Source organism: Hippocampus zosterae, chromosome 13, assembly GCF_025434085.1.
Source record: "Hippocampus zosterae strain Florida chromosome 13, ASM2543408v3, whole genome shotgun sequence".
Taxonomy (NCBI): Eukaryota; Metazoa; Chordata; class Actinopteri; order Syngnathiformes; family Syngnathidae; genus Hippocampus; species Hippocampus zosterae.
This window is the reverse complement of record NC_067463.1, coordinates 19,283,753-19,307,706: the sequence shown is the minus strand read 5'-3', so window position 1 is coordinate 19,307,706 and position 23,954 is coordinate 19,283,753. Positions and strand designations below refer to the sequence as shown.

General features: G+C 42.0%; 1 protein-coding gene across 4 annotated transcripts in view; it reads left to right on the top strand.

The window, feature by feature from the left end:
* Positions 1-21,906, top strand: part of LOC127612536 (FERM and PDZ domain-containing protein 1) — a 120,178-nt gene extending 98,272 nt beyond the window's left edge. For 3 of the 4 annotated variants that reach the window (XM_052083203.1, XM_052083201.1, XM_052083202.1), the window contains 13 exons: positions 382-545; positions 1,591-1,693; positions 1,811-1,856; positions 2,466-2,570; positions 3,628-3,723; positions 6,257-6,382; positions 7,398-7,517; positions 9,748-9,884; positions 10,069-10,288; positions 12,260-12,442; positions 13,683-13,827; positions 13,961-15,223; positions 16,345-21,906. In XM_052083203.1, coding sequence (XP_051939163.1) covers positions 382-545; positions 1,591-1,693; positions 1,811-1,856; positions 2,466-2,570; positions 3,628-3,723; positions 6,257-6,382; positions 7,398-7,517; positions 9,748-9,884; positions 10,069-10,288; positions 12,260-12,442; positions 13,683-13,827; positions 13,961-15,223; positions 16,345-19,703 — 6,067 coding nt within the window. In that variant the 3' untranslated portion in view covers positions 19,704-21,906. The remainder of the gene's footprint in view (positions 1-381; positions 546-1,590; positions 1,694-1,810; positions 1,857-2,465; positions 2,571-3,627; positions 3,724-6,256; positions 6,383-7,397; positions 7,518-9,747; positions 9,885-10,068; positions 10,289-12,259; positions 12,443-13,682; positions 13,828-13,960; positions 15,224-16,344) is intronic. The other variant, XM_052083204.1, reaches the window with a different exon arrangement.
* The last annotated feature ends 2,048 nt before the right edge of the window (positions 21,907-23,954 follow it).

Below are 23,954 nucleotides of genomic sequence, written 5' to 3'. Positions count from 1 at the left end.
CTTTGGACGTCTAATTTGTTATCTGAAGCATGTTCCAAAACCAGTATGTTTGGTCTTACAAATAATGGGGAGCTACATATTAGCTCGATGTGTTGTGGAATCAAACAGCAAGCTATTCTGCGGGTTGTGGGCAGAGACTACACGATGGCGTTACACTGACTTGTGCTACGATTACCATTATTTCCAGAAGACAAAAATGCACCTGATTAAAAGGCGCAACATATGAATTTAGCCATAAAAACACATTTGTACATGCATCATATGAATAGCTGTGAGGGACCTCATTTTGACCTCATGTGCAATTTAACAGCTTGAGCACTCGGCACAAAAAATTACAACCAGCTGCAAATTAACAATGTGTTCTTTTCTGACCACCTGCAGAGACAGAGTTGCGATAGATGGGAGATTGGCAGAGTCCTTTAGCACAGAGAGGAGGAACTATCCCTTCCGCTTGAATGTTTTGATCCAAAAGGACCCAAAACTCAAAACTCATGGCCTCACTCTTTCTTCCCAGCCACCTATCTTGGTACAAGAGGTCACCCAAGGTAGGACAAGAAACGTCAAATGTGAATCGCCTTTGCTCTTTGTTCATGGATACAATCGTGTTTCCTCCACCCATAATGGTCATGACATATTCCCGTTGGGCTTTTGTTCCATTTGAACCATTATTTTCCTTGGTGGAATAACTGTACGACCTACATCAACGATTCCTTAAAGTACAATAATTTAGTGGCCAAGTTGAATTGTATTCAAAATGTTCTCTAATCCAGGTATTCAGTGGCGCCCGAGATCAACAGGGGCGCTGTGTAGGAAATCAAGCAATTTCAATGAATTGACAAGAAAACTATTATCTAGACGGCCCGGTAGTCCAGTGGTTAGCACGTCGGCTTCACAGTGCAGAGGTACCGGGTTCGATTCCAGCTCCGGCCTCCCTGTGTGGAGTTTGCATATTCTCCCCGGCCCTGCGTGGGTTTTCTCCGGGTGCTCCGGTTTCCTCCCACATTCCAAAAACATGCGTGGCAGGCTGATTGAACACTCTAAATTGTCCCTAGGTGTGAGTGTGAGTGCGAATGGTTGTTCGTTTCTGTGTGCCCTGCGATTGGCAGGCAACCGATTCAGGGTGTCCCCCGCCTACTGCCCGAAGACAGCTGGGATAGGCTCCAGCACCCACCGCGTCCCTAGTGAGGATCAAGCGGCTCGGAAGATGAATGAATGAATGAACAAAACATCTTTGTTCTTCGATTTATGCAAGTGGCACACGGAGACCGGCAGAATAGGAAAATGCTCCTTCATTCAATGACAAGTAGTTACAATTGACCTGTTGCCATGAATACCACAGAATAGGTCATGGCTTCCAGAGAGTGGAGCAGCTTTGTTAATCCATTAAACAGGCCTACATTTCACACCTTTGGTTACCTGGCTTGCTCCTGATCATCCGAATTTCCTTTCCTCTGAGGAAGATCATTTGCCTCGTCTTCTTGGCAAAGCCTGGCCTTAGCCACGTCGTTGCACATCCAAATAATAACTTGATGATTTTGGCATCTGTAGTCAGACCCGTCCACCCAGTACAAGGACATTTTATGTATCCAGGTGGTCCTGCAGATGGCAGGCTCTTCCCCGGCGACCAGCTTGTGAAGATCAATAATGTTGCTGTCGATGACCTGACCCCTGAGCAAGCTGCTGAAATTATCAGGTCTACACTTACACCGGCAACTTCATTTAAGCAACCCACACAATGCATGCGCAGGTAGGCTGTATATCTTTATTTAATCAACTTTACCAGCTCCTCTCCATTTTTTTTTCTTTATAGAGAGTGTCAAGAGTCATTGTCTGTGACTATACTCAGAACAATGCTGGTAAGTCGTGAGGATCAAGCGGCTCGGAAGATGAATGAATGAATGAATAAAGTGTCACACAAGGTGGTCCGGAGATATCCTCATTGGCACATCTGCTCCTGTTCTGAGGTGTGGGATTCAAATCATGGCTTCGGTCTCACCAACCTCATGTTTGTTTTCGACACTCTGGCTTCCTCTCCCACATTGCGGAAACATGCATGTTAATTAAGGTCATTGTGCGTAGTTATAAATGTGAGTATGAATGTTTGTTTATCCATGTATGCCCTGTGATTGATTGGCGACCAATCCTGGTTATACCCCGCCTTTCTCCAGCTAGGGTCCAGCATACTCGTGACCCAAATGAGGGCAGACACCATTGAAAATGAAAGGCTGGAGCGATATCAATCATGTGGCTTCACCATGGCACTACTGTATATGCGCGTAGCATAATAACACTGCCGTGCACCGGCAGTGCTGAATGTCCACAGTGGGGGAAATGGCTTGCCTCTAAATTTTATCTTGCCACTCAAAGTATACATAGCCTGCGTGCCGCCGACTTGCATTATATTAAGTGCTGATTAAACTAGGGAAATATTCTGAAAACGTTTTAGTGCCTTGTATATCTTTCAGGGTCCTAAGTCATCATTTATCACGGCTGAGAAGAGGGCCAAGCTCAAGTCCAATCCTGTAAAAGTTCACTTTGCTGAGGAGGTGGAGGTCAATGGTCACTCTCAGGTTAGTGTGAACACAATTCCAATGACACTACTTTTGGGCTCACTCTCTGTGAATGCGTGTTTTCAGATAGCGTAGTATTTTTTTTTACAAATCTGCATAGCACGGGTTGCTGAGGTCTGGTCATGTGAAATGTTTGTTTTAGAAGCAAAGATATATGGGCAATTAATTTTAGTATACTGAAACATCTGGCTGACAAATTTCACAGTTGGTGGTCAGACCCCCCCCACCCACGGCCATCCATTGGATCTATTACTAGCAGCAGCATTGCGTTTCAGATCAACATATTTATGTCAGAGTGAAAGATGTAGTAAGTGGTTCAAAAAGTCCTATAAATTGTTCTTGTTTGCGTGTGAATATTTGCTTGGATGTAAACTCAGTTGTGTATTTTTTTAAAATCACACACGCCTGGCTCTGTTACCGGATGTGAAATTGCCTGGATGGAAAATACCACAGAGACCAGAGTGCCCATTTACTAATTTCAGAGAAAATGCAAGTCGATATTGTGGCCTCATCTCCGAATAATGACTGTGAATAACATGCAGGGCGTGAAGACCCATGTTAGGGAGACGGATTTGCAGAGCATTTTAAATATAACAATGGCATACAATGATATACGGTATGCAATTACTGTACTCTTGCCATGAGAAATGAGCAAATCAATGCATGAGATAGACAGGAAGTCACTTTTACAGGCCAGTATGGGGGCAAAGCAAAAAAAAAAAAGCTTTCTTAAAGTTAAAACTAGCAGTCGGTACTATTCTTAAAGGTGACCGAGTGGATTTAAAAAGTCGACACACTGATGAATTGGGTGTTGAAAATATGAAACTAAGACAAATCTCTTCAAACCTTTTCCTAGCATTAATGAGACCTGTCCAACTCAAATTGTATCACAAGTACCTGGCACGCACACACACACACACACATTAATGGTGTCTTTACTATGAAAGCACTTTGTCAACATGTGTTTTTTTTAGAAGTGCTACACAAATACAGTCATTGTTTTAGTATAATGTAATACAGTACGTCTCCTTGACATCTACTTTTGTATGGATTATAGGGCAATTCGCTGCTATTCCTGCCTAATGTCCTGAAGGTGTATCTGGAGAATGGGCAGACCAAGGCCTTTAAATTTGAACCCAGCACGACAGTCAAGGTACAAGATAGATTTAGATTCATATTATTACATACGGACAGACTACACTGTCCCGTTTTAGCAAAAATTGTGATTTTGTAATGTAACCACGTCATTTTAATCCAATAGATAAAACAACAAAACTCACATTTTTATGCCATTTTTGACCATATGACGCCATTTAATTTTTTTTGAAGATTGTGAAGTACCAAAGCATTATATGGCACTGCTACAGTTGGAAAATGTCTGTTTTTGCATGTTTCTTTGGACTAAAGGGCTCATCGAGGGATGATAAAATTATCAGATAATTCACTTTTCCCACCCATTTTAACTACTGTATGCGCCATCATTTAAAATTTCTTGAAAAATGTGAAATTTCCCCAAATTATATATATATATATATTTTCAGATCTGCTCTGTTGCAGCAGTCCAGTCTACAATCTCACCATTTTGTCTGGACGGTAAACCGCTACTCCCCCCCCCCCCCCCAAACTTAGAACTTCAAATTTTTACTGACAAGCATCAAGCTGTTCATCTAACCAATGAAATTACTGAACACGTCACAGTGGACCAATGAAAGGTTCCAAGTTGGCCCTCACACTGAAGACTCTTCAGCTATTTGCTGTTGGAACAACACGATTTACCGCTGCGGGGGGAGCCGATTGGCTAACATGAGAGAAAAACAGCCATCTTTGCAATGCAACCCTGGTCTAAGATCATCTGCGAATTTGCCTCATATGACAACAAAAGTATGACAAAGGTTCTGGGATGCTGTGGAACTATAGCTGCGTTTTGCGTGGGTTAATAATATACATAATATCCCGTTTAATTATGTGGCGACACGCGACTATTAGTTACGCAGTGGCTAATGTATGCACAAATGACATGTATATGTAAAAAACAAAATGTCATTAGCCTGAATGCAAACTCTTCAAGAATATTTCTTAAGGCAGGGAACTCCAGTTCCCGGAGAGACGTATCCTGCCTGTTTTTCCATCGCTCCCTGCTGAAACACACCTGATTCAAATGATCAGCTCATCAGCAAGCTCTGTAGAGGCGTAAAATGATCAGGAACAATTGAATCAGGTGTGTTAGAGTCGGGCGGGATCTCAAACATTCACGATATGTCTCTCGAGGAACTGCAGTTCTCCAACCCTGTCTTAAGGAAAGGTTTGATTCTTACAGTCAATGTGTCTTTGGTACTCACTCTCACATCATAGCCAGCAAAAAACATGAGAAGTCATCGTTTAAAATACCATCCACAGTCATGGTTTCATGAAATAAAATGCTTATCTTGCCCAATCTATATATATATTGCGCGTCGTCCCGCACGCGGTCTGTCCTTCTGTCTGTCCCTTTTCAAAACGTACCTACTTCACCGCGCCGCCACTGCGCCGCTCAGGCAGTGGCTCACTACGATCGCGCGGGCATCTTAGCGAAAAAATGTTGTCTACCCACAAGCATTGCAATGAAATTGTTAGTTATTTAGTAGAGCTAAACATCTCTTTATTTTCGCGATAAGCAATGAAGATGAACAAAAAGTTGAACCAAGCAACAACACTTTTGTGGGCCCAAGGCCCACCTTACCAGCCTTCCGCAGGAACTAGCTGATGAGCCGCCCGGACGGCGGCGCACCAGCTAGTACATTCATAATACAACAAAACTAGGTGAAAAGCAACATTTGCAATTGTGAAAACTGAAGAGATTCTTGTGTCATTGAGATTCTCACAAACATGGTGGTGGAGGACTCCAAAAAGCAGGCAAGATGGAGGAGCAGGGTGAACTGACAAAGACGCATTTAACAAAAATACCAACGGGAGTACTCTGGAAAATTACTTACTTAGTGCTCAAAGTCCTGGAAATCACAAGAGCCAAAGTCACAAAATAAACCTGTGATAGAAAACAAAAGCTGAGCTACATGGTTCAAAAGCATAGGACAAAAAAAATAGTGTCTTTTATTCACGAAAATTACAGTATGAATTTCATGTGTAAATATAACACACTACAAATGAAGGACTGCTTTGATGGTCTGTAAAATTGGAGATTCATTTTGCGTGGGTGCGGATAGAGAGACAATATTCGACTGAATAAACAACAAGTCCTTGTCACTTTCATTATCATTTCCATTGTTGTGAATGTGTGCTGCACAATATAAATACTAAACCAGCTGGTCCTTCATTTTTTTAGTTTGGCAATCGCAGCAGCTTCAGGTTGCTTCTTCGTTGGCTAGCGTTCCGATCGACGTCACAATGCAGATGATTATATTTTTGGCACACATCACATCGCATTGTACTCAGCGAGGATAATGAAACTAAAGAGCCCTCAGTTATTCGGGCCTTGCCTGACTGGGTCGGCTAAGGCCAATTGTGTTGACAATACTTGTCTAAATTGTCACTAAATATTGTTACATTAGTGTTGCGCTCTTGGCACCCCAAAGTTGAGCTTTATTTATCTAATATCCAAGTTTGTTATTGAAAAAGAAATGTGAATCAAACTGTTTCTTGTCTTTTTTTTTTTTTTTTTTTAATCACTATGATTATTTTCTTTGCGCCAGGACATTGTGATGACACTTAAGGAAAAACTTTCTCTGAGAAATATTGAACATTTCTCCCTGGTGCTTGAGCAACTATACAGTGTCACGAAACTACTTCTACTACATGATGATGAGAAGATCCAACAGGTATCCCGACAACACTTTTGACCCGCTTCCCCAATTGGATGTTTTGAAATTCGTCTACGGACAAGCAACGTTTCTATGACCTCTGTGTTGTGAATTACAGTTTTTCCCCAGTTGCTTTGGTATATTTCATCCAGAGTGGAATCCTTTAAACTACTTGTTTCCATGTTTAAATAATTGTGTCACTTTGGGAACAAAAAAAATCTCATTTATTTGAACAAGTTGCAAATGCTTTGGCTCTGGTTGACTAAAATTTTATTATTGTGGGTCTCTGTTGAATTGTCTCATACCCCACAAAAAGTTGTCATAACATGTCAGGTTTCGATACATTTCCCTGAGCCCTTTTTTCCCCCCAGGTGAATTGGGACTTTTTCTAATGCATAGAAAGAAGTGAATTAGCTCAATCGATGATCATCCAGTTTTCCGCAATAGCGCATAGCAAGTGAAGATAATTGTTGTGATTTGAATGGGAATTGGTGGCCCAAAATTAGTAAGAAGTAGGAATTTCTACAGTGTTCCATGTTCAATTTTCCCAAAATAGATTGCCCCATGTTCACATTACCACTTTCCACTATTTCTGCTCTGCATTGCTGTTTTTGTTCCTTTTCTGTATGACAATGAGAAGATTTGTCAACAACTTACAGTGGAAACAGTAAAAGTGAATGTCTCTTGCAATCAATCTTCCAAGTACCCCGAATGTGTGACTTTCAGTGAAAAGTCATGAATTTGTCATCAAAACGTTAAAACAAAACATCCCTCCAGACGAGCGCACTGTCATACTGACAATGACATGAACACTTGTTCTAATGGCAACGATATGTTCAGTGACACAAATATTGAGTGTGGGGTAGCTTACAAAGGATATTTGGTGAGAAAATAGCTTTTGCAAGGGAACCGTGGTATTTTGCTATTTGTGTGAATTGTTTGGAAAAATGCACTGACTTTTTTGCAAATGAGAAATAAACCAAAGCAACCGAGAAAATACATATAATGCATGCACCTTTTGATTTGAGTTCAGGTGGTCCAGAAGAAGGAGTCCCGTGACTTCAGATGTCTATTCCGTGTTTGCTTCATTCCAAAACTACCTGAGACTCTGCTACAAGACGATCAGACTGCCTTTGAGTACCTTTACCTGCAGGTATACTGTGGAAGCAGGAATCTCTATTGGTAGCATCTTTAGTAAAATGCTATAACGGACATTTTTGATATTCACTACCTAATTTTACTAGTCATTCTTTTCCATCAAATTAATTGTACATTGCCAAATATTTCTTCACACGCATGCAGCAGTTACTTGACCCAGACCCTGCCAACCATCATAGAGTCATACACAACTAACTGTACCGTATTTTCCGGATTCTAAATCGCTCCGGAGTATAGGTCACACCAGCCATAAAATGCATACAAAGAAGAATAAAACATATATAAGTCGCACCGGAGCATTATTCGCATTTTGGGGGGACATTTATTTGATAAAATCCAACGTGATTCCGGAAAATACGGTGCACACAGTACCGTATTTTCACGACTATAAGGCGCCATTAAAAGTCTTAAATTTTCACGTAAATGGACAGGACGCCTTATGATGCGGAGCGTCTTGTGTATGCGCTGAGTTCCAAAACCTGACTGACAGCCGACACGTTGTTTATATAGAAAAAAGGGGGAAGTGACTGTGGACAGGCATGCGGCAAAGAAGTCGGCCAATCAGTGAAGGGTGGGTGTGTAAGTGGACGCTAAAGGGACGCCCCAAGTAGGTACCAACACCTGTATAGAGTGTGACTATGTGCATTGTTGCAAAACAACTTCGGTTTTGGTTTCTAAGAACCCCCGAAAATAAATTCTACAAAGAGACACGCCTACGAAGCTCAGTTCAAACTTCAAGCCACCGGTTATGCTTTTGGCATGCGTGCCCATCTCACAGCAGGGGCGAAAAACCAAGTCAAGCAAATTAACTCTGAGCTTGCCATTATTCCCAGAGGCTTGACTAAAGAACTCCAACCGCTGGACATCGGCATCAACCCGGTGTTCAAAGTAAAGTTGCGAACGGGCGTTCAAAGTAAAGTTGCGAACGGCATGGGAACAATTTACAAAGAGTGAGAGGCAGCGCCGGGCGAGTTACGCCACAATTTGCGAATGGATTTCGGCTGCTTGGACGAACGTGTCTGCTTGCACTGTTGTTCGGGTTTTTGGCAATCATTACTGTGGAGCCACATGGCAATGAGAGTGACTCTGACAACGAGAGGGAACACGGCGTTTTTGATGGATTACCGGTACTTGCACAATTGTTCAATTCTGATACAGAGGATGAGGACTTTGATGTATTCCTGGGTGATGATTAATCGAAAAACGTGAGTACATTGTACGATGGCTAAATAAAATGCAACGGAACTCAGTTTTGCTTCCGTCGCCTTTTTAAAAATGTGTTTTTAGCTTGTATCTGTATGTCTTGGCATGCTACCGTATGCTTCAAGCTAACGTGTTTTTAGCGTGCGCGCATACATGCCGTATGTTTAAGCTGGCGTATGTTTTACCACTTTAAAACTGCGGCCAATAATACAGTGCGTTTTGTCTATGTGTAAAATACAGAAATAGCACCCATTAATGAGACTGCGCCCAACCATACGGTGCGCCGAATGGTCGTGAAAATACGGTATGTTGCAGCTGGTTGTGAGAGTCTGTAAAGTGCAAACAAACTTATTCAAAAGTGAGAATGAGGACTTTAAGATGTGATTTCACCATATAGAAGTTTTGATTAAAAAAAACAAACAAACATGGAATGACGTACAACAACTTTCAGCAGCATGGTGGTGTATTGCTTAGCACGTCATCCAACTGTACTTGTGGCAAATTTTCATGGCTGCATTTTCTGAAGACTGGATTACCTTGTTTGTTTGGGTTTTTTTTGTTCTTGTCGTGGGTATTTTTTTTTTTTTTGCAGTGTAATGAGATACAGGGTTGGTTTGTTATTTTTATAGGTACTAAAACAGGTAGGCAACAGGTATGTTACCTGTTAAGAAGAATGGGGAAATATGCTCTTAGATTTGGTTTCATTTTTAAGCACATTGAAAAAAAAATCCTGTCAGAGTTCCAGTGTTCATAAGTTCTGAGTCTTAGACTTGAAAAAAGCCTTTTAGGAAAATACAATGGGCCGCAGCCATTCACTGATTTAAAAAAAACAATAAATATAAGTATAATTTGTGGGAGACCAATGTGAACAGGCTGTTGCTGTACTGTACAAGCAACAACGTTTGGTAGCTTTCTTCAACGAGACAGTAGAGGCTGGCAATAATCCATCCCGTTTAGGATAAAAGCATATGGGTGTAAATCAGAAAATATGAGGCTGACTGGTGTGTTGATGTTTGCCGAAGGGAGTGAATGATGTCCTGCAAGAGCGTTTTGCTGTGGAAATGAGGTGTAACACCGCGCTGCGACTTGCCGCCATTCACATCCAGGAGAGGCTGGCAAGCTGTGGACTGTCCCCGAAGACGAGCCTAAAGATAGTCACGTAACGATACACACATTCTGTATTCATTTTATAAAGACAACATTGCAATGCATGCAATGTATTCTCAACATTGTAAACTTCAACCAGTGGAGTTAAGTTTTTTTATGTTAAAATAGCTCTGGAGTATTTCTGCACCTTCGATTCTCTTGACCGGTCAAGTCGTGTGTTGATGTGTTTGCTCCAGTAAGACGTGGGGCATCGACAACTTTGTTTCATCCACGTTGCTGAGAAACATGCGAGAAAAAGATTTGATGAAGGCCATTAGCTTCCAGCTGAAGAAGAGCCAATCCCAATATGATTCCAAACAGAGGGGCCTGACAGTCAACCAAGCACGCATAAATTACCTGGAAGAACTGAGTGAGCTCAAGTCTTATGGTGGGAAATCTTTTAGCGCAACTATGATGGTAAGAATTCCACTTTTTAAAAAAATCTTACTCATGTACATATCAATATTTGTATTGTTCGTAGCACAGTAACCTCACGGTTGCCGCTTATTATTATAATTACTAGGTTCCCTGGGTGGCAAGGGGTGTAGGGTGTACCAGCGGTCCCCAACCTTTTTTACCCCACGGACCGATTTAACGTCATACAATATTTTCAGGGACTGGCCTTAAAGGTGTGGCGGATAAATACAACAAAATAATACGATATAACCTGCATGAATACTGTGGTGTTTTCTAAACGTAACAATAAAAACGAATCATGACACGAGGAAGTAACCTATCTGGCCGCATCACTCTCTGATCGCTATGGTAATGTTTTAAATCTGTCTCCAAAATAAGATATATCACAAATACAAAGTGCATGAAAAATACGACTCACCGTGGCCGCATTTTACGCCGAGTGGGCTTGGTGCCTGGGAATCTCCCATTGAGATAGTATCAGTAGTCCTACTTAAAATACTGATTTGTCTATTAAATGTAGCCTCTTTTTCTTAAAAGTCGTAGGGTCCTCTTCTCTCTCCTGGCTTGGTCTTTTCAGAAAGAAACGTTCCAAAGACGTTTGTTTTTTACTCATTTTGCTCTCTCCTGGGTTTCATTTTAGTGGTAACCTATCACGTGACCGAGAAGTGCGCCCTGACCTGCGTCAAGAGTGACATACTGTAGAAGAGGGGTGCCCAAACTTTTTGGAACGAAGATTGACTTTTCGATCAACCGACCTCCCGCGATTGACCCGTTACCACGCATGCGCACGCACATACACACGCACGCCATGATGAGCAACAGGCTGACACTGAGGCATGCGACGCAGTTTTGCAGCCTGTTAATTATCATAGCTCACACGTACCGTTTTAAAGTGCGTCCCTCGGCCCTCTAGATTCCTATTCTTTGCCCCTGCCCTCGGTGAGTTGTACACGAAAAACTCTGAATGAGAATAATAATAACGATAAAAGATACAGTGCAACAGCTCCGATCACAAGCTGCAATTGCAGACTGCTGAGTGCTAACAACGTCCGGTGATGCAGGTAGGTTAAAGATGTAATGTAAGTTATTTATTCTTTCTGTGCGGCCCAGTACCAAATGACCCTGGGGTTGGGGACTCCTGAGGTATACCTTACACCAGGGGTGTCCAAACTTTTTGCCAAGGGGGCCAGATTTTATGTGGTAAAATGTCGGGGGGCCGACCTTGGCTGACATTCTTTACATTGAACAACAATATTGTTCAACAAATTTTAGTAAGCCAGTCTGTTTCACATTTCCGTTTTTATTTTAATTTCAACAATCTTAAGAATTTCTTTTGGTTCATTTGAAACAGGTATATCACATGCAACTGCTTATTCACTTGACTTTTTCTTAAACGGAAGTCTCCTGAGTGCAAATTGATTGATTTGAAACATAAAATGTATCACCATGACTTTTCAATAGTCACAAAACCTTTGACTCGAACAACAGGGAAATGAACAAGCAATACACAAATCCACAACTGCAAGGATCATTTGAAATATGACATATCAGTCAATATAAACACGGAGTGATGTCTTGTTAACTCGTGAGTGATGCCCTCTAGTGTCTAAATGCTATTACTCATTTAGTGAATGCTATTACTCATTTAGCCACTAGAGGGAAGCAGTACTCTATGAAACATCACTCACCAGTCTACGAGACCTCAGTCAATGCAACACGTGTTCCATTGCGCCCAACCTACGGGCCAGACGGCACTGATTTTATGACAGGGGCCGAGGGCCGGATGAAATTCGACCGCGGGCCGGATTTGGCCCGCGGGCCGGACTTTGGACCTGCCAGCCTTACACAAAGTCACATTCTCGGATAGCCTCCAGTTTACCCTGACCTTGAACCTAATGAGTGATGTACAACACGGGTATGTGCATTTCAAAACATCAATGTGGTTCACCGGCCCCCACTCCCTCTCTTCAGCTGCAGGACAGAGAGTCCACAGTGACACTGTTGGTGGGTGCCCGTTATGGAGTGAGCCAGGTGATCAACCACAAACTTAGCATCCTGTCCACCCTCACAGAATTTAACAACATCACACGCCTCGAGCTCGTTCCTGAGTCCGACAAGGTCAGCTTGGTTAAAATATACCTGCAGGATGTTATGGTAAGACCCGTAGGATTAACTCACATGCATTGGGTGTACTGTGTGTAAATATGTGTCTGCATACATTTACCTAGTTAAAATAAAAAAGAACACTCATTTTTTTTGTGTGTGTACGGTATCAATCAATATACAGTGAATCAATCAATATCCAGTACTGTGCAAAAGTCTGAGGCCGCCAGACCTTTGTTGTTCTAAGAACCTATTTCATAGCAGTCATTTTTGACACACTGGTAGCAGAACAAAATACAGACGGTCCGCCTCGGTTTACATTGGAGTTCCGTTCCTTCACTGGTGACGAGACCCAAGTCATAACTATGGTAAATATCTCTGGAAAACAGACAAAAGAGGCCATGAATACAAAACAATCAAATGGTGAAAAACGTAATTAAAATGCGAACGGAGCATGCATTCTCATGCCATTTCAAAACATCATGATGTCGCAACTGCAGTAGACTGAGGACATCCTGTTGTCGGACAGATGTATTTTTCGGGATTATACTATAAATACAAAACCAATGTGACACAGTGAACCAACAAAGATGAAAGAAAGCAAGGTACTAAAACAAAACATTCTGACGGCACAACAAAGAACACCTGGAGAAGACATGAAGTGGAAGAAAGAGCTGATGTTTCACATTTCATGCATAGAAATGTCATATGCTGGAGGTCAGTGACCTCCAGTTGGTCCCAGAGGTCAACCTCAGAACGCCTTTGCATCTGAAATGAAAGCTTCGGCCATGAAGAGCAAACCCTTAAAGTTTCATGCTTTTCTATTTTGTGCACAATAGTCATCAGAATCTGAATCAGAATCAGAATCATCTTTATTGGCCAAGTATGTAGAACACACAAGGAATTTGTCTCCGGTATAACACGCTGCACTAGTATCATGCTTAGCGACAGCGCCGCAATCAGTGTTGTGCTCTTAACTAATAGTTGATTAGATTCTAATTTGATAGATTCTGTCGCGTTAAATTTTATTGTGATTCAAATTCTTCAAGTTCAAAATGAAGATACAATTCTGCATTCTACATTCTATTCATTACATTCATTTGTTGAATAACTCATGTCATGTTATCTGCAGCAGCTCAGACGAAACTGATTGCATTGCACATTGATTTATGTATAAAGTTATTTTCATTGTGATTGACCATTAAATCTTTTCTGACATTGCAGTATGTGTTCTTATATTTTAACCCCCCTCCTTCTTTGTCCCATTATTACTGCTTTCTCTCATCCTCAGCCCATAGCGCTACTACTGGAGACAGTTGCAGCGAAGGATATGTCATGCCTAATCGCGGGATACTGTCGAGTATTTGTTGACCCCAATATCAACATCTTTCCCTGGATGGACATCCCAAAAAAGCACAGAGTGTCCGCTGAAGAAGGTACTCGGGCAGCTCTTGTAAACAAATCAAAGAGTGTACATTTCCAGACGTCGCATTAGGCTCATAGAAGCGATTAAAACAGAGGATTGGATGCATTCAGATGTTGAGCGCAATTTTGCATTTGGGTCAACAGGTTATGTTTCACGTTGCGGGAGCGACTCTGACCACTCATCTGATTTAGACATGGAGTCGCCTGTCACCCATCCGTCTTTCAATGCCAAACGCCGCCGACGCATTGGCTCCTCTTCAGACCCAGAGGCAAGGAAAAGACGAGAAGGTCGCGCCAGGAAAAACAAGTATGACAGTGAATGTAGGAATAACAAATCATCTGACAAGAGGCAAAAAGAAGAGAGTGCTGCTAACACAGAAAAAGAAAGTCATCGACTTGAGTGTGAGAATGAGGACAAACTGTTTAAGGACAAAGAAGCCCAAAGTATTGGCCATCCAGACAAGGATTGTATGAAACTTGAAAATGAGCTGCAGGAAGCCAAGTTGGAAAGTGGAGTAGGCAAAGAGCAGCTTTCACCAGATTCATGTCATACCGACTCTCGGATTGTTACCAGCCCTTCCAGTGACTCCCTGGAACTCCTGGAGGAAGACGACTTGATTTCCTGCTCCTCTTCCTCCATGCATCCAATTGTTTCCGCACAAAATCATGCTCCAATCTACTCAACCCTTGAAATTCACCCCTACGCTCACAACCACTCGGAGGCCAACTTACTTGTTCCTCCACCTGCTCATTCCCATCCTCTCCTTCACGTCACATCTTTCAATAGCGATGAAGGGGGCAACAGAAGGCCCGCTGACATAGTTGATCCCCAACACTTGGAAGCTGCCCCCACCGCTCTTGACATTGACCTTAGCAATCAGTCCGCCAGCTGTTACACTGAAGACGACATATGCTTCGCTGAGCTCTCTCGTCTTGTGGACCTCCTCCCGAGCCCTCCGGAGGCCAGCGATGATGATGATGATGAAGAAAAGGATTTGAGGAAAAGGAGAAATAAGCTGAATGACAACAAGGGGGATAGACGAATATGTGAAGTAACACAAACGAGCAGTATTAGGGGACACCCGCAGTCCCCATCCTTGTCCTCAGCCTCTTCCCACTCCGACTTTGTGTTCAACTTTGACCAAAGAGATGCCAGCTGCTACTACAAACTCTGCCCCAACATCACACCTGACAGTGCTCGCAGCCTTTCCCGGCCTGAGAAAGAAAGACGGAGGGGAGATGGGAAGAGGACAGAGGTAGAAAGCCATCAAGCTCATGAACTGCAGTCAGCTCCCATCCTACAGCCACCACCTGGCTTTGGAGACAGCAGCTCTGATGAGGAGTTCTTTGATGCCAGAGATGGCTTCACGTCACCGGATGACACGGTTTCAGGCATGGAGCTCAAAGGTGATACTTTTTCCATAATCAGGTATCTGTGAGTGACTTCTTCATTTGATTGTGTGTCCAGAATGGCTTACTTATGGATTTAATTCAATTGAAATTACATATAGATGAATATTTTCAGGTTTACAGGGTTGACCTAACTGCCAAAGTAGGTTTGGCAGTTAGACATAAAGGTCCCTTTTACTAAAAATGTGAACATTTTTATAACATTTCAAGTTAGACTTAATGTTGATAGTAGGTTTTTCTTCCTCCCACATATCAATCAATCAATCAACAATTCTTTGTGTAGCACTTTTCATACAGAAAAATGCAACTCTTAAGTTCTGTGCAATTCAAAATTCAAAATTACAACATAGAAAGTGGAAACTCCCCCCACCCCCACCAACATACACATATATTTATCCCCACAAGCATGCTGATTCTCGCGTACACCCACACACACACACACACATACACACACACATACTTTTTTTGCGTGTAGCATACATGCTTTGAGGAGAGTTTTGTTTTTGTTTTGTTTTCAGATAAAAAGTTTACAATTGAACTTCCAAGACACAACAAAGCAATGGTATCCATCAAAAAAAAAGAAAAAAAAGGCAAAACAAATATTTTGTAGATCAGTTTTTCCACACTGAAGACAGTCGTACCTCAAGTCGTACCTGTTTTTGAATGCCTCATGTGAGGCACAAGACAGGGGGGCCCGGTGGGTCCTGACAGCAGTCGGGAGAGCAGACGTTATGTTCAAGAAGAATTCATCGTGTGTACTCTTTGCCTCAGGCTGCTATTGCTCTGTTTTGGCATTGGCTACGGCTCACAGAAGCATATTTGTGATTTATCATGAAAGGTAAAATAAACAACTAACATCTGATGTCATGGGCGGTGTTGAGCAGGCGGCTTTAGGATGATGTCATAAAAAGAGCGTAGCAGCCACACGCGGAGAGGCGGGATTTCAGTGAACAAGGCGTCTTACTTTCAGGTTAGAAAAATACCCACCAAAATAAGAAATCAGATTGCCATTGTGCCAAAGGCAAGATATAATTGCATATGTACCTATAGTTGACTGTTGAAGTAGCATGAAATAGTCCTTTTAACAAAGGTTTTCCTGTTATCTTTTTTTGTTACAGATAATTATACTGATATGAAGATGGATGGTGCCAACTCCTTCAATCTTAGTGGCATCACAGTCTCTGTGGGAGATCCAAAGAAAGATAGAAAATCAGAAGAGGAACTCCAAAAACGAGACAAGGAGGAATGTGGCAAAAAAGCATTTGATGAGCTGAGAAAAAGATCCCGAAAGCGTCGTTCTTTCATGGAAACAGATTATACCTCCAGGGTGTCATATCCAGAACACAAACCACCATCGATGCAGGACCGGGTCCATTCCATGCTCAGTAAAAACATTGTGGCCAAAGGTTGTGATGCCCATACACTGAGTTCTGAGCCTGAACCTTCAGAACAAACCGATAACCCAAGTCCTACTGTCTTCTCTTTGACTTACTCTGAAGGGGAACCAGTACAGCTTGAGTCAAAACCCATTCCCTCCAATAGTGGAACCAATAAGCAAACTCCAGACACTTTGGCAACAGGAACCAGGAACAGGACACATGAAATGGAGATGGAACCTGATGCAATGGAATCAAAATCTCTCACAGATCACATTAGGATAGCAGCTCCTTCCATCACTGTTGTGCGATGTCGGGTAGATCTAGATGTCAGGGAGAGTTCTGAGGGGGAGGGTAGAGGTGAAAGACCAGAGATAGAAAGAGATCAGGAGAGGGTGGAAGAGAGAAAAAAAGAGGAAGATCAGGAGCAAAGTGTGACAGGGAATGGACCATTCACTTCAGATACATTCTCAGTGAAGGTTACTGAGGACCAAGACAATTCAAAAGGACCGAGTAACTGCAGCGAAGGTGAGGGCAAAGCTCTCACATTGACTTCATGGCTGGTAGAGTTGAATAACAAGGGTGTCCACCAGATTGCCCCTGTTCACAATTCGCACACAGAAGATGAAATGCCTGAAGATGACTCAACACTTGAATCATATTGCCCCCCACCGCCTCCACCATCATCCCCTCTGGCTCCATTGCCTCTTTGTCACAAATCCCAAAGTTTACATAGAGAATGCACAGGAACCTCTACCGAAATATCCTCATCCAACTCTGAGGAGGAACCAAACCAAGGCAACAACTCACAATTACATTTAGAAATCACGAAAAATGAAGATGAACCTACTGATGTGATTACATTGGCTACGACTGCTAGTGATGAGGTTACGGACAGCATAAATTCTGATGTTTTTGATGATGATGACTTGACAAATACTTATATTGAAAAAGATGTTGACAGACATGACTGGACAACAGATTTAACTTGCAGCACAGGTGCCAATTCATCTACAGGAAGGGATCAATCTGACATGACCATTAAATGTCTCAACAATTCAACGACTGTAGCCCATACAAAAAGTAATCCTCATTCTGAATACTCACACACCATACACTCCATCACAACTAAGCTTGGAGTTGCAACAAGTGTCCCTACATGCCCTACTTCAGGGGATGGATTGAAAACTGAGATTTTAAATGCTCTATGTATGACTGAAACAATACATACAAGTGCTTCTCCAAGTGCTGATTCTAGCTCATTTCAAGCGAACACTGCCATGACCCATGAGCTTGCCAAAGACCCTCCTCTGCCAACTCATTTCATCTTCCAGTCCTGTTCCCCTAGCATCATGGGCCGTTTGTCTGCCTCCACACTTCGAGGAAAGATTCAAAAGTTGCCTCTTTATTTATCACGTTCCCAAGAGACCCTTAACCGAGTCGGGTGCGAGAATGAAGCCCAAAGTCCTATAAGGGACAGCAAGGCGAACATTCTTAGCTCGCACATTGTAAAAAACAATCATGATGTCACAGAAATCACAAAAATGACAGAGTCAAGAGCTACAGAGACAGAGGTAGTGGAGTCAGATGATTCCGATACAACTGTTACCGGACCTGAGGTAGAGTGTGAATTCTTTGTTGAAACGGCCTCAACCTCTAACTCTAGTTTAGTGTCAGAAGTTAAGGAAACACCTACAAAAATGTTAGTAGACCATGAAAGTACATCCTTACCTGTCCAGGTTGAACCTCAACCACAGCATAATCTTCTCCCTGAAGCTGACAAGAACACTCTGGGGCCAATAACAGAGCCCCCAGTTTCCATCCTCAGTAGCCTCCGAAGAGATTCTACAGGCCTTACGCTGGACACTCCCGGTCCTATAATCATACCCCCAGAGTCAAAGATGAAAGATACCACCCTCGGTGAAAGCATTCCAGGTTATAAAGTAAGTACTCGGTCAACCCACAGCCCTCCTCCGATGGTGGTGACTACACAAAATCTAAATGGCCCTGGTCTACATTTTCATACCCAGTCACAAATTGCACAACGGACCAGTACTGACAGGCCCTTGATGGGTCTTTGTAGCCCAGCAGAACAAACAATGGAGTCATCGTACCCACTTTCTTCAGGCTGTAATGTGTTTACCTTCTGGGAAGATCCACCCCAAATATCATCAGAGTTAGGGAGTACACTAAACTTGAAAACTGAGCTTGCGTGCACTTCTGTGCTAACATCTAGATGTGAGTCAGTAGTCGAGGGATTAAATATGGATGCTTGTGGTTGCCCAGCAGTCTACACCAACTGCTTCAACAGAGAGGGCAGCTTTGAAGAGGACTTGACCGTCTATGAGTTCTCATGCCAGGGCAGTGGTGAAACGCAAAATTCAAGATTACCCCTTCCACTTATGAACGATCCTCAAACATCATCCTTTCTTACATCTTCTTCCACACACTCTTCCCCCTATCCACACATTCAACCCTCATACCCAACGTCCGAGCTCAGTCCCCTCCTCTCACCACTATCCGATGCAGAGTATCTCCACACTCAAACACAAAAAGACACCATTAATCGCCTTCGAAAGCAACGTTACCCAGAACCGCCCACTGGGTTCCAAGTTTTACGTGCGGACGTAGACCAGCTCCTTTCTGTCCTGGAAAATAGCAGTGCTGACCGTTCTGGAGTTGGTCGAGGAGGTTGCCACCCAAGAGAAATGTGTGCTTCCCACTTTACAGAGAACAAGCAAGTACTCCAAACCGAGGCAAGGCGATTGACAGCATGCTGCCAAAAGGTGGTGGCCATCGACCAGAGTCCAGAGAAAATGCTCAACTCTCTGGCTGACAGTTTCCGGACTCTTGTGGAGTTGGCGGGAGCATGCATATGGTTTTCGAGTTGTGATAGGTGTCAGCGGAGGAATGCAGAAGCAGTTGCCGGTCTGCAAGATGTGGCACGCTCATTCAGGGACTTCTGTCTGGCAGCTGAGCGAACCGGCAGACACCATAGCTGCCATGACTTGAGCACCAAACTGTTAGCTAAACAGTGCACTGCCCTCACTGCATCTGTCTTCTGCCTGACTCAAATTTTCCGTACTCTCACTGCACTTTGAGGTAGTAACAGCTGCTGGTGCAAAAGCTCAGCTGGTATGCTTATGGGTGGAATAGAAATGTGCATGTGTTTACTGACTGTATGATATGCACAGACCCAACAGTCTGCCAGTAACCCACCTGCAACCTGCCTAAACAAATCTGCTTGCATTACAGTCTAGATTTGTACTTGAATGTATGCTGTATTATTTCCATTAAATAATTCATTTGATGTACGTCACAACAGTGTTTTATAGAGTAAGCAAGGGATGTAAAGCACAGTGTCAAACTCATGGCCCGGGGGCCAGATCTGGCCCGCCAAATAATTTTATGTGGTCCACAAAAGCAAACCACGTGCCTCGACTTCATGTTTCTTCCTAGCAAAATGGGTTATCGTTTTCAAGTCGAATGTTACAATATTGCGTTGTCGTTTTTTATTTTTTGTTACGAAACACACTTTTAAAATTAGTTAAAAAGTAGCTGAACAAAGTTGTTTTCCTGGATTGTAATTTTAAAACTAGTTACCCATCAGTTTGATGTGTATATGGAAGAATATGAGGTAATTTTACAATTATTCACACTCATAATGGTCCGCCGAAGGAAACCAAAACCATGACAAAAATGTGTTTGACACCCCTGATAAGTATAAGAACATAGTTGTAATTGTAATACATAGCTTTACTCTCTGGAGTTTTTGCTTGCGGCAGTGGTCGCCTTTCACTTTTGTTGCCCTGAGATCCAAAAATACTGTAGAAAGTTAGACACTGGAATAAAATAAATGCTGTTTCACAAAATTTAAAAATTACACATGATTGGATGTTTTTAAGTTTGCCATCGCACTTTGTTCAATTTTCTCATTTTATACCTTAGGGCCAAAATATTTATTAAACGTTGTGTCCTGCAATGTATATACAGTATTTTTCCATGAAAGCTTTCAGTGAGAAATTCCTTGAAAGTTATTGTTTACAAAACCAAAAACAGTGAGAGAGATTCCGTGAACTCACACGAATCAAGCCTATAGCTGTGTTTGTGATTTTATGAACCATTTTGCAGAATGTTTGCATTCATGATTAACCTGCAGTTAAGGTGAGTGTGTACATTTCTTTAAAATATTCTTTTGTTTGGTATGACTTTGGAAAGACTGTTTTCATTGGTTCAATAATTTTCGCTTTCGCTTCCACCAGTAGAACACAATGTTCTTGATTGCGTGGTTATATTCGTCAACCAATTGTGTATTTGAATTGGCAGCACTTTTGAGGGGGGAGGGAGGTGGTGAAAGAAAATCTATTTGCTTATTTTAACATTAATATGAACTCTATGCAAATGCATTTTTAGAAAGAATTTCCTAGAATGTAAAAACTCTAGGGAACCCTGTCAACTGATGAACGGTCGCATTTGTGGGTATCAGCCTTGTGTTTGTCCTACACTTAATTGACAAAGCTTTAAGGAGGTTCAGAAAACACCAGTCACACTCTTGGACTGTTTCTTTTGGGTGGGGGGGCACACATGAGCTTATTTATTTGTCAAAAAGTTGATTGTACGTGCGACTGGACCATGTCTAAAGAATATGTTTGACCGCAGAGGCACTGGGAACACGAGTCTTCAATTGTATATTACTGTATGGCTGTTGTACCTGAACACTGAATTTCTCTGGAATATAATATAGTCTGACTGGAACTGTTACTTTCATATAAGAGTAAATGTATTTTTATCACTTACATCGTATGTGCTCCAGAAGCATGCATTTAAAGCCATACTCTGCGTTGTTGTATCAGGGATTGTATCTGAATGGCTGATAGATGACTTGTTGCCCTGCTTTGAACTGCTCTCATGCACTATTAAAATTACATTCAGATGTGTGGGTGTGCGTGTGCTTGTGACGATGATTCAAAACAAGCCATCAGACACTTTAAAGAGCAGTATTCCGTTTATTGTATTTACAGTATTTATTTGAATGCAATCTGAAATAATGAATATGTGCGGCACTTTCTGATACATTGGGTGCAGATCCCTGCATTGCAATAAAAGGTAACATCATAGTTTGTAGACATCTAAGTTGATGAAGGAATTATGATGGTGATCTGTAGTCAAAAATGTTTTATGTAATTTAAAATAATTGAGAGGAAAGAAGCTGGACATGTATTTATTTTGATTGATTTAGTGTTAGTTTTAGTTTCCAGAACATGTATATTTGATATATTCTGAATGATACACAAATAAATATTTTTACTCAAAAGGGAACATATGCCATTTTTTATTAGAGCCATGTCTTCATAAAAAGTCCCTTCGTCATCAGAAGGCACAGCACATTCATTTTCCACTTGTCACACCGGTTGGAATCACTCAACATGACAATGTCACCTTATTTAGCAACTTTCATGACTCCAAAATGGTTGCTAAATTCAAAAGTAGCGGGGCAAAACTTATTCAGTGGGGTGGCCAGGGTGAGACAATGACTTGCTAAACTGTGGCAATGAGATGACGCCCCCGCAGGGGTTGTGGTAGGAGACTGGCCACCACTGACCACTACAGTTGGGCGGTATGATAATACATATCACAAAGACGATAGAAAAGATTGTATCGTGTCACTTCTCTACTGTCGTGTCTATCGTCATTTGTCATCAGCAGTCAACAGCATGTCATTTTTACATCAAATGCAGCTTGATTTGATGGCCAAAACCTTTCACTTATCAATCTAATGCCGCAGTGCCGCCACCAGGTGTCAGACTGAACAACTAAGCAAGAAAGGGAATCATGATACAAACTCAATTCCAATGAAGTTGAGATGTAGTGTTAGATCTAAATAAAACCAGAATGCAATAATTTGCAAATCATGTTCAACCTATATTTAATTGAATACACTATAAAGACAAGATGTTTAATGTTCAAACTGATCAACGCTATTGTTACTAGCAAATAATCATCAACTACGAATTTCATGGCTGTAACACGTTGCAAAAAAGCTGGGGCAGGTGGCAAAAATGACTCCGAGAGTTATGGAATGATCATCAAACACCTGTTTGGATTATCCCACAGGTGAACAGGCTAACTGTGAAAAGGTGGGTGGCATAATTGGGGATAAAAGAAGAAGTGCAGAATACAAACAGACCAGCCTTGTTTTTTTTTTCTTATTCTGTACCTCTCGAACTAATCTTGGGGGTGGGGGGGATCAATGGCTTGCTCAAGGGCACCTCAACAGTAATCTGGAAGCAGACGAGCATCCCTCCAACATATACTGTATAGTAGCGGAGCGGCCATGTTTTTATTTGTATAATTATTTTTGTTTGAAACCAGACTCCGAGTCCTTACAAATGAGCCAAGATGCTCACCGAGTCCTTGTCTTGCACAATTTGCTGCATGGTTCATAACGGGGCAGCCAACTGCAGACACATTTTTCGGTTGGCAGTGACACATGGTCAACCATGTTCTGACACATGGAATTCTAGTTCAGCAATTTGATATGATCTGGATTTTTTTTTTATAGTTTTAAAATATCCCGTGAAAAGATTTCCCGCTCTCTGTTATTGAGTGTTCCCTTAATTCGGCAGTGATTGTGTACCTGTTTCCTTTACAGTAGATTGCCTTGAGATCATCTATTTGTTTGCATAAATCATTCACAGCACTGTAAATAGCTTGCTCACACAAAAGGATGGCAGCTGAGCGAACAAAATGAGAAACCTGAACCGACACTGTCGTTTTACAGCTGTTATGCCTCCAGTCGCATTTCCTCATTGCGACGAGGACTTTGCACTCGACTGTTCTGTTTGCTCCAGTCAGCTGTCTGGAATGTTTGTTTGATTGACAGCAATAATGAGGAATTACCAAGACAAACTTGACTGACATCTCATTTTCATCCATGAAGAGCTGCACAATTTTTGAGGTGTCACTCCATTCAACAAATATAAATGATGCCAAAACAATTTTTAATGCTTTAATACGAAAACAAGTCACCTAAAATGTGAATGGATAAGACGTGCAGCTCACGTGTGCTCTCTCCAATCATAATAGTTTTGTGTTTTAATCTTTTTGACACCGCATATGATGTGGGCAAAACACGAGCCTGATGGATTGCGATGAGGTGTTGTAATAGGGGGGGCGAGTCGTGGTGCTGAGGGGAAGGAAGCTGATAGGGGCCAATCCAAGATTGTTTAATCATGAACAGATGTTCTGCTTTGTGGTTGTTTGTGATCATGTAAGTTTATGATTGCAACCTAGTTTAGGGAATCTGTCAACTACATTGTATGTAGTTTGTCCTTACTGTGCAGAAGTCTTGT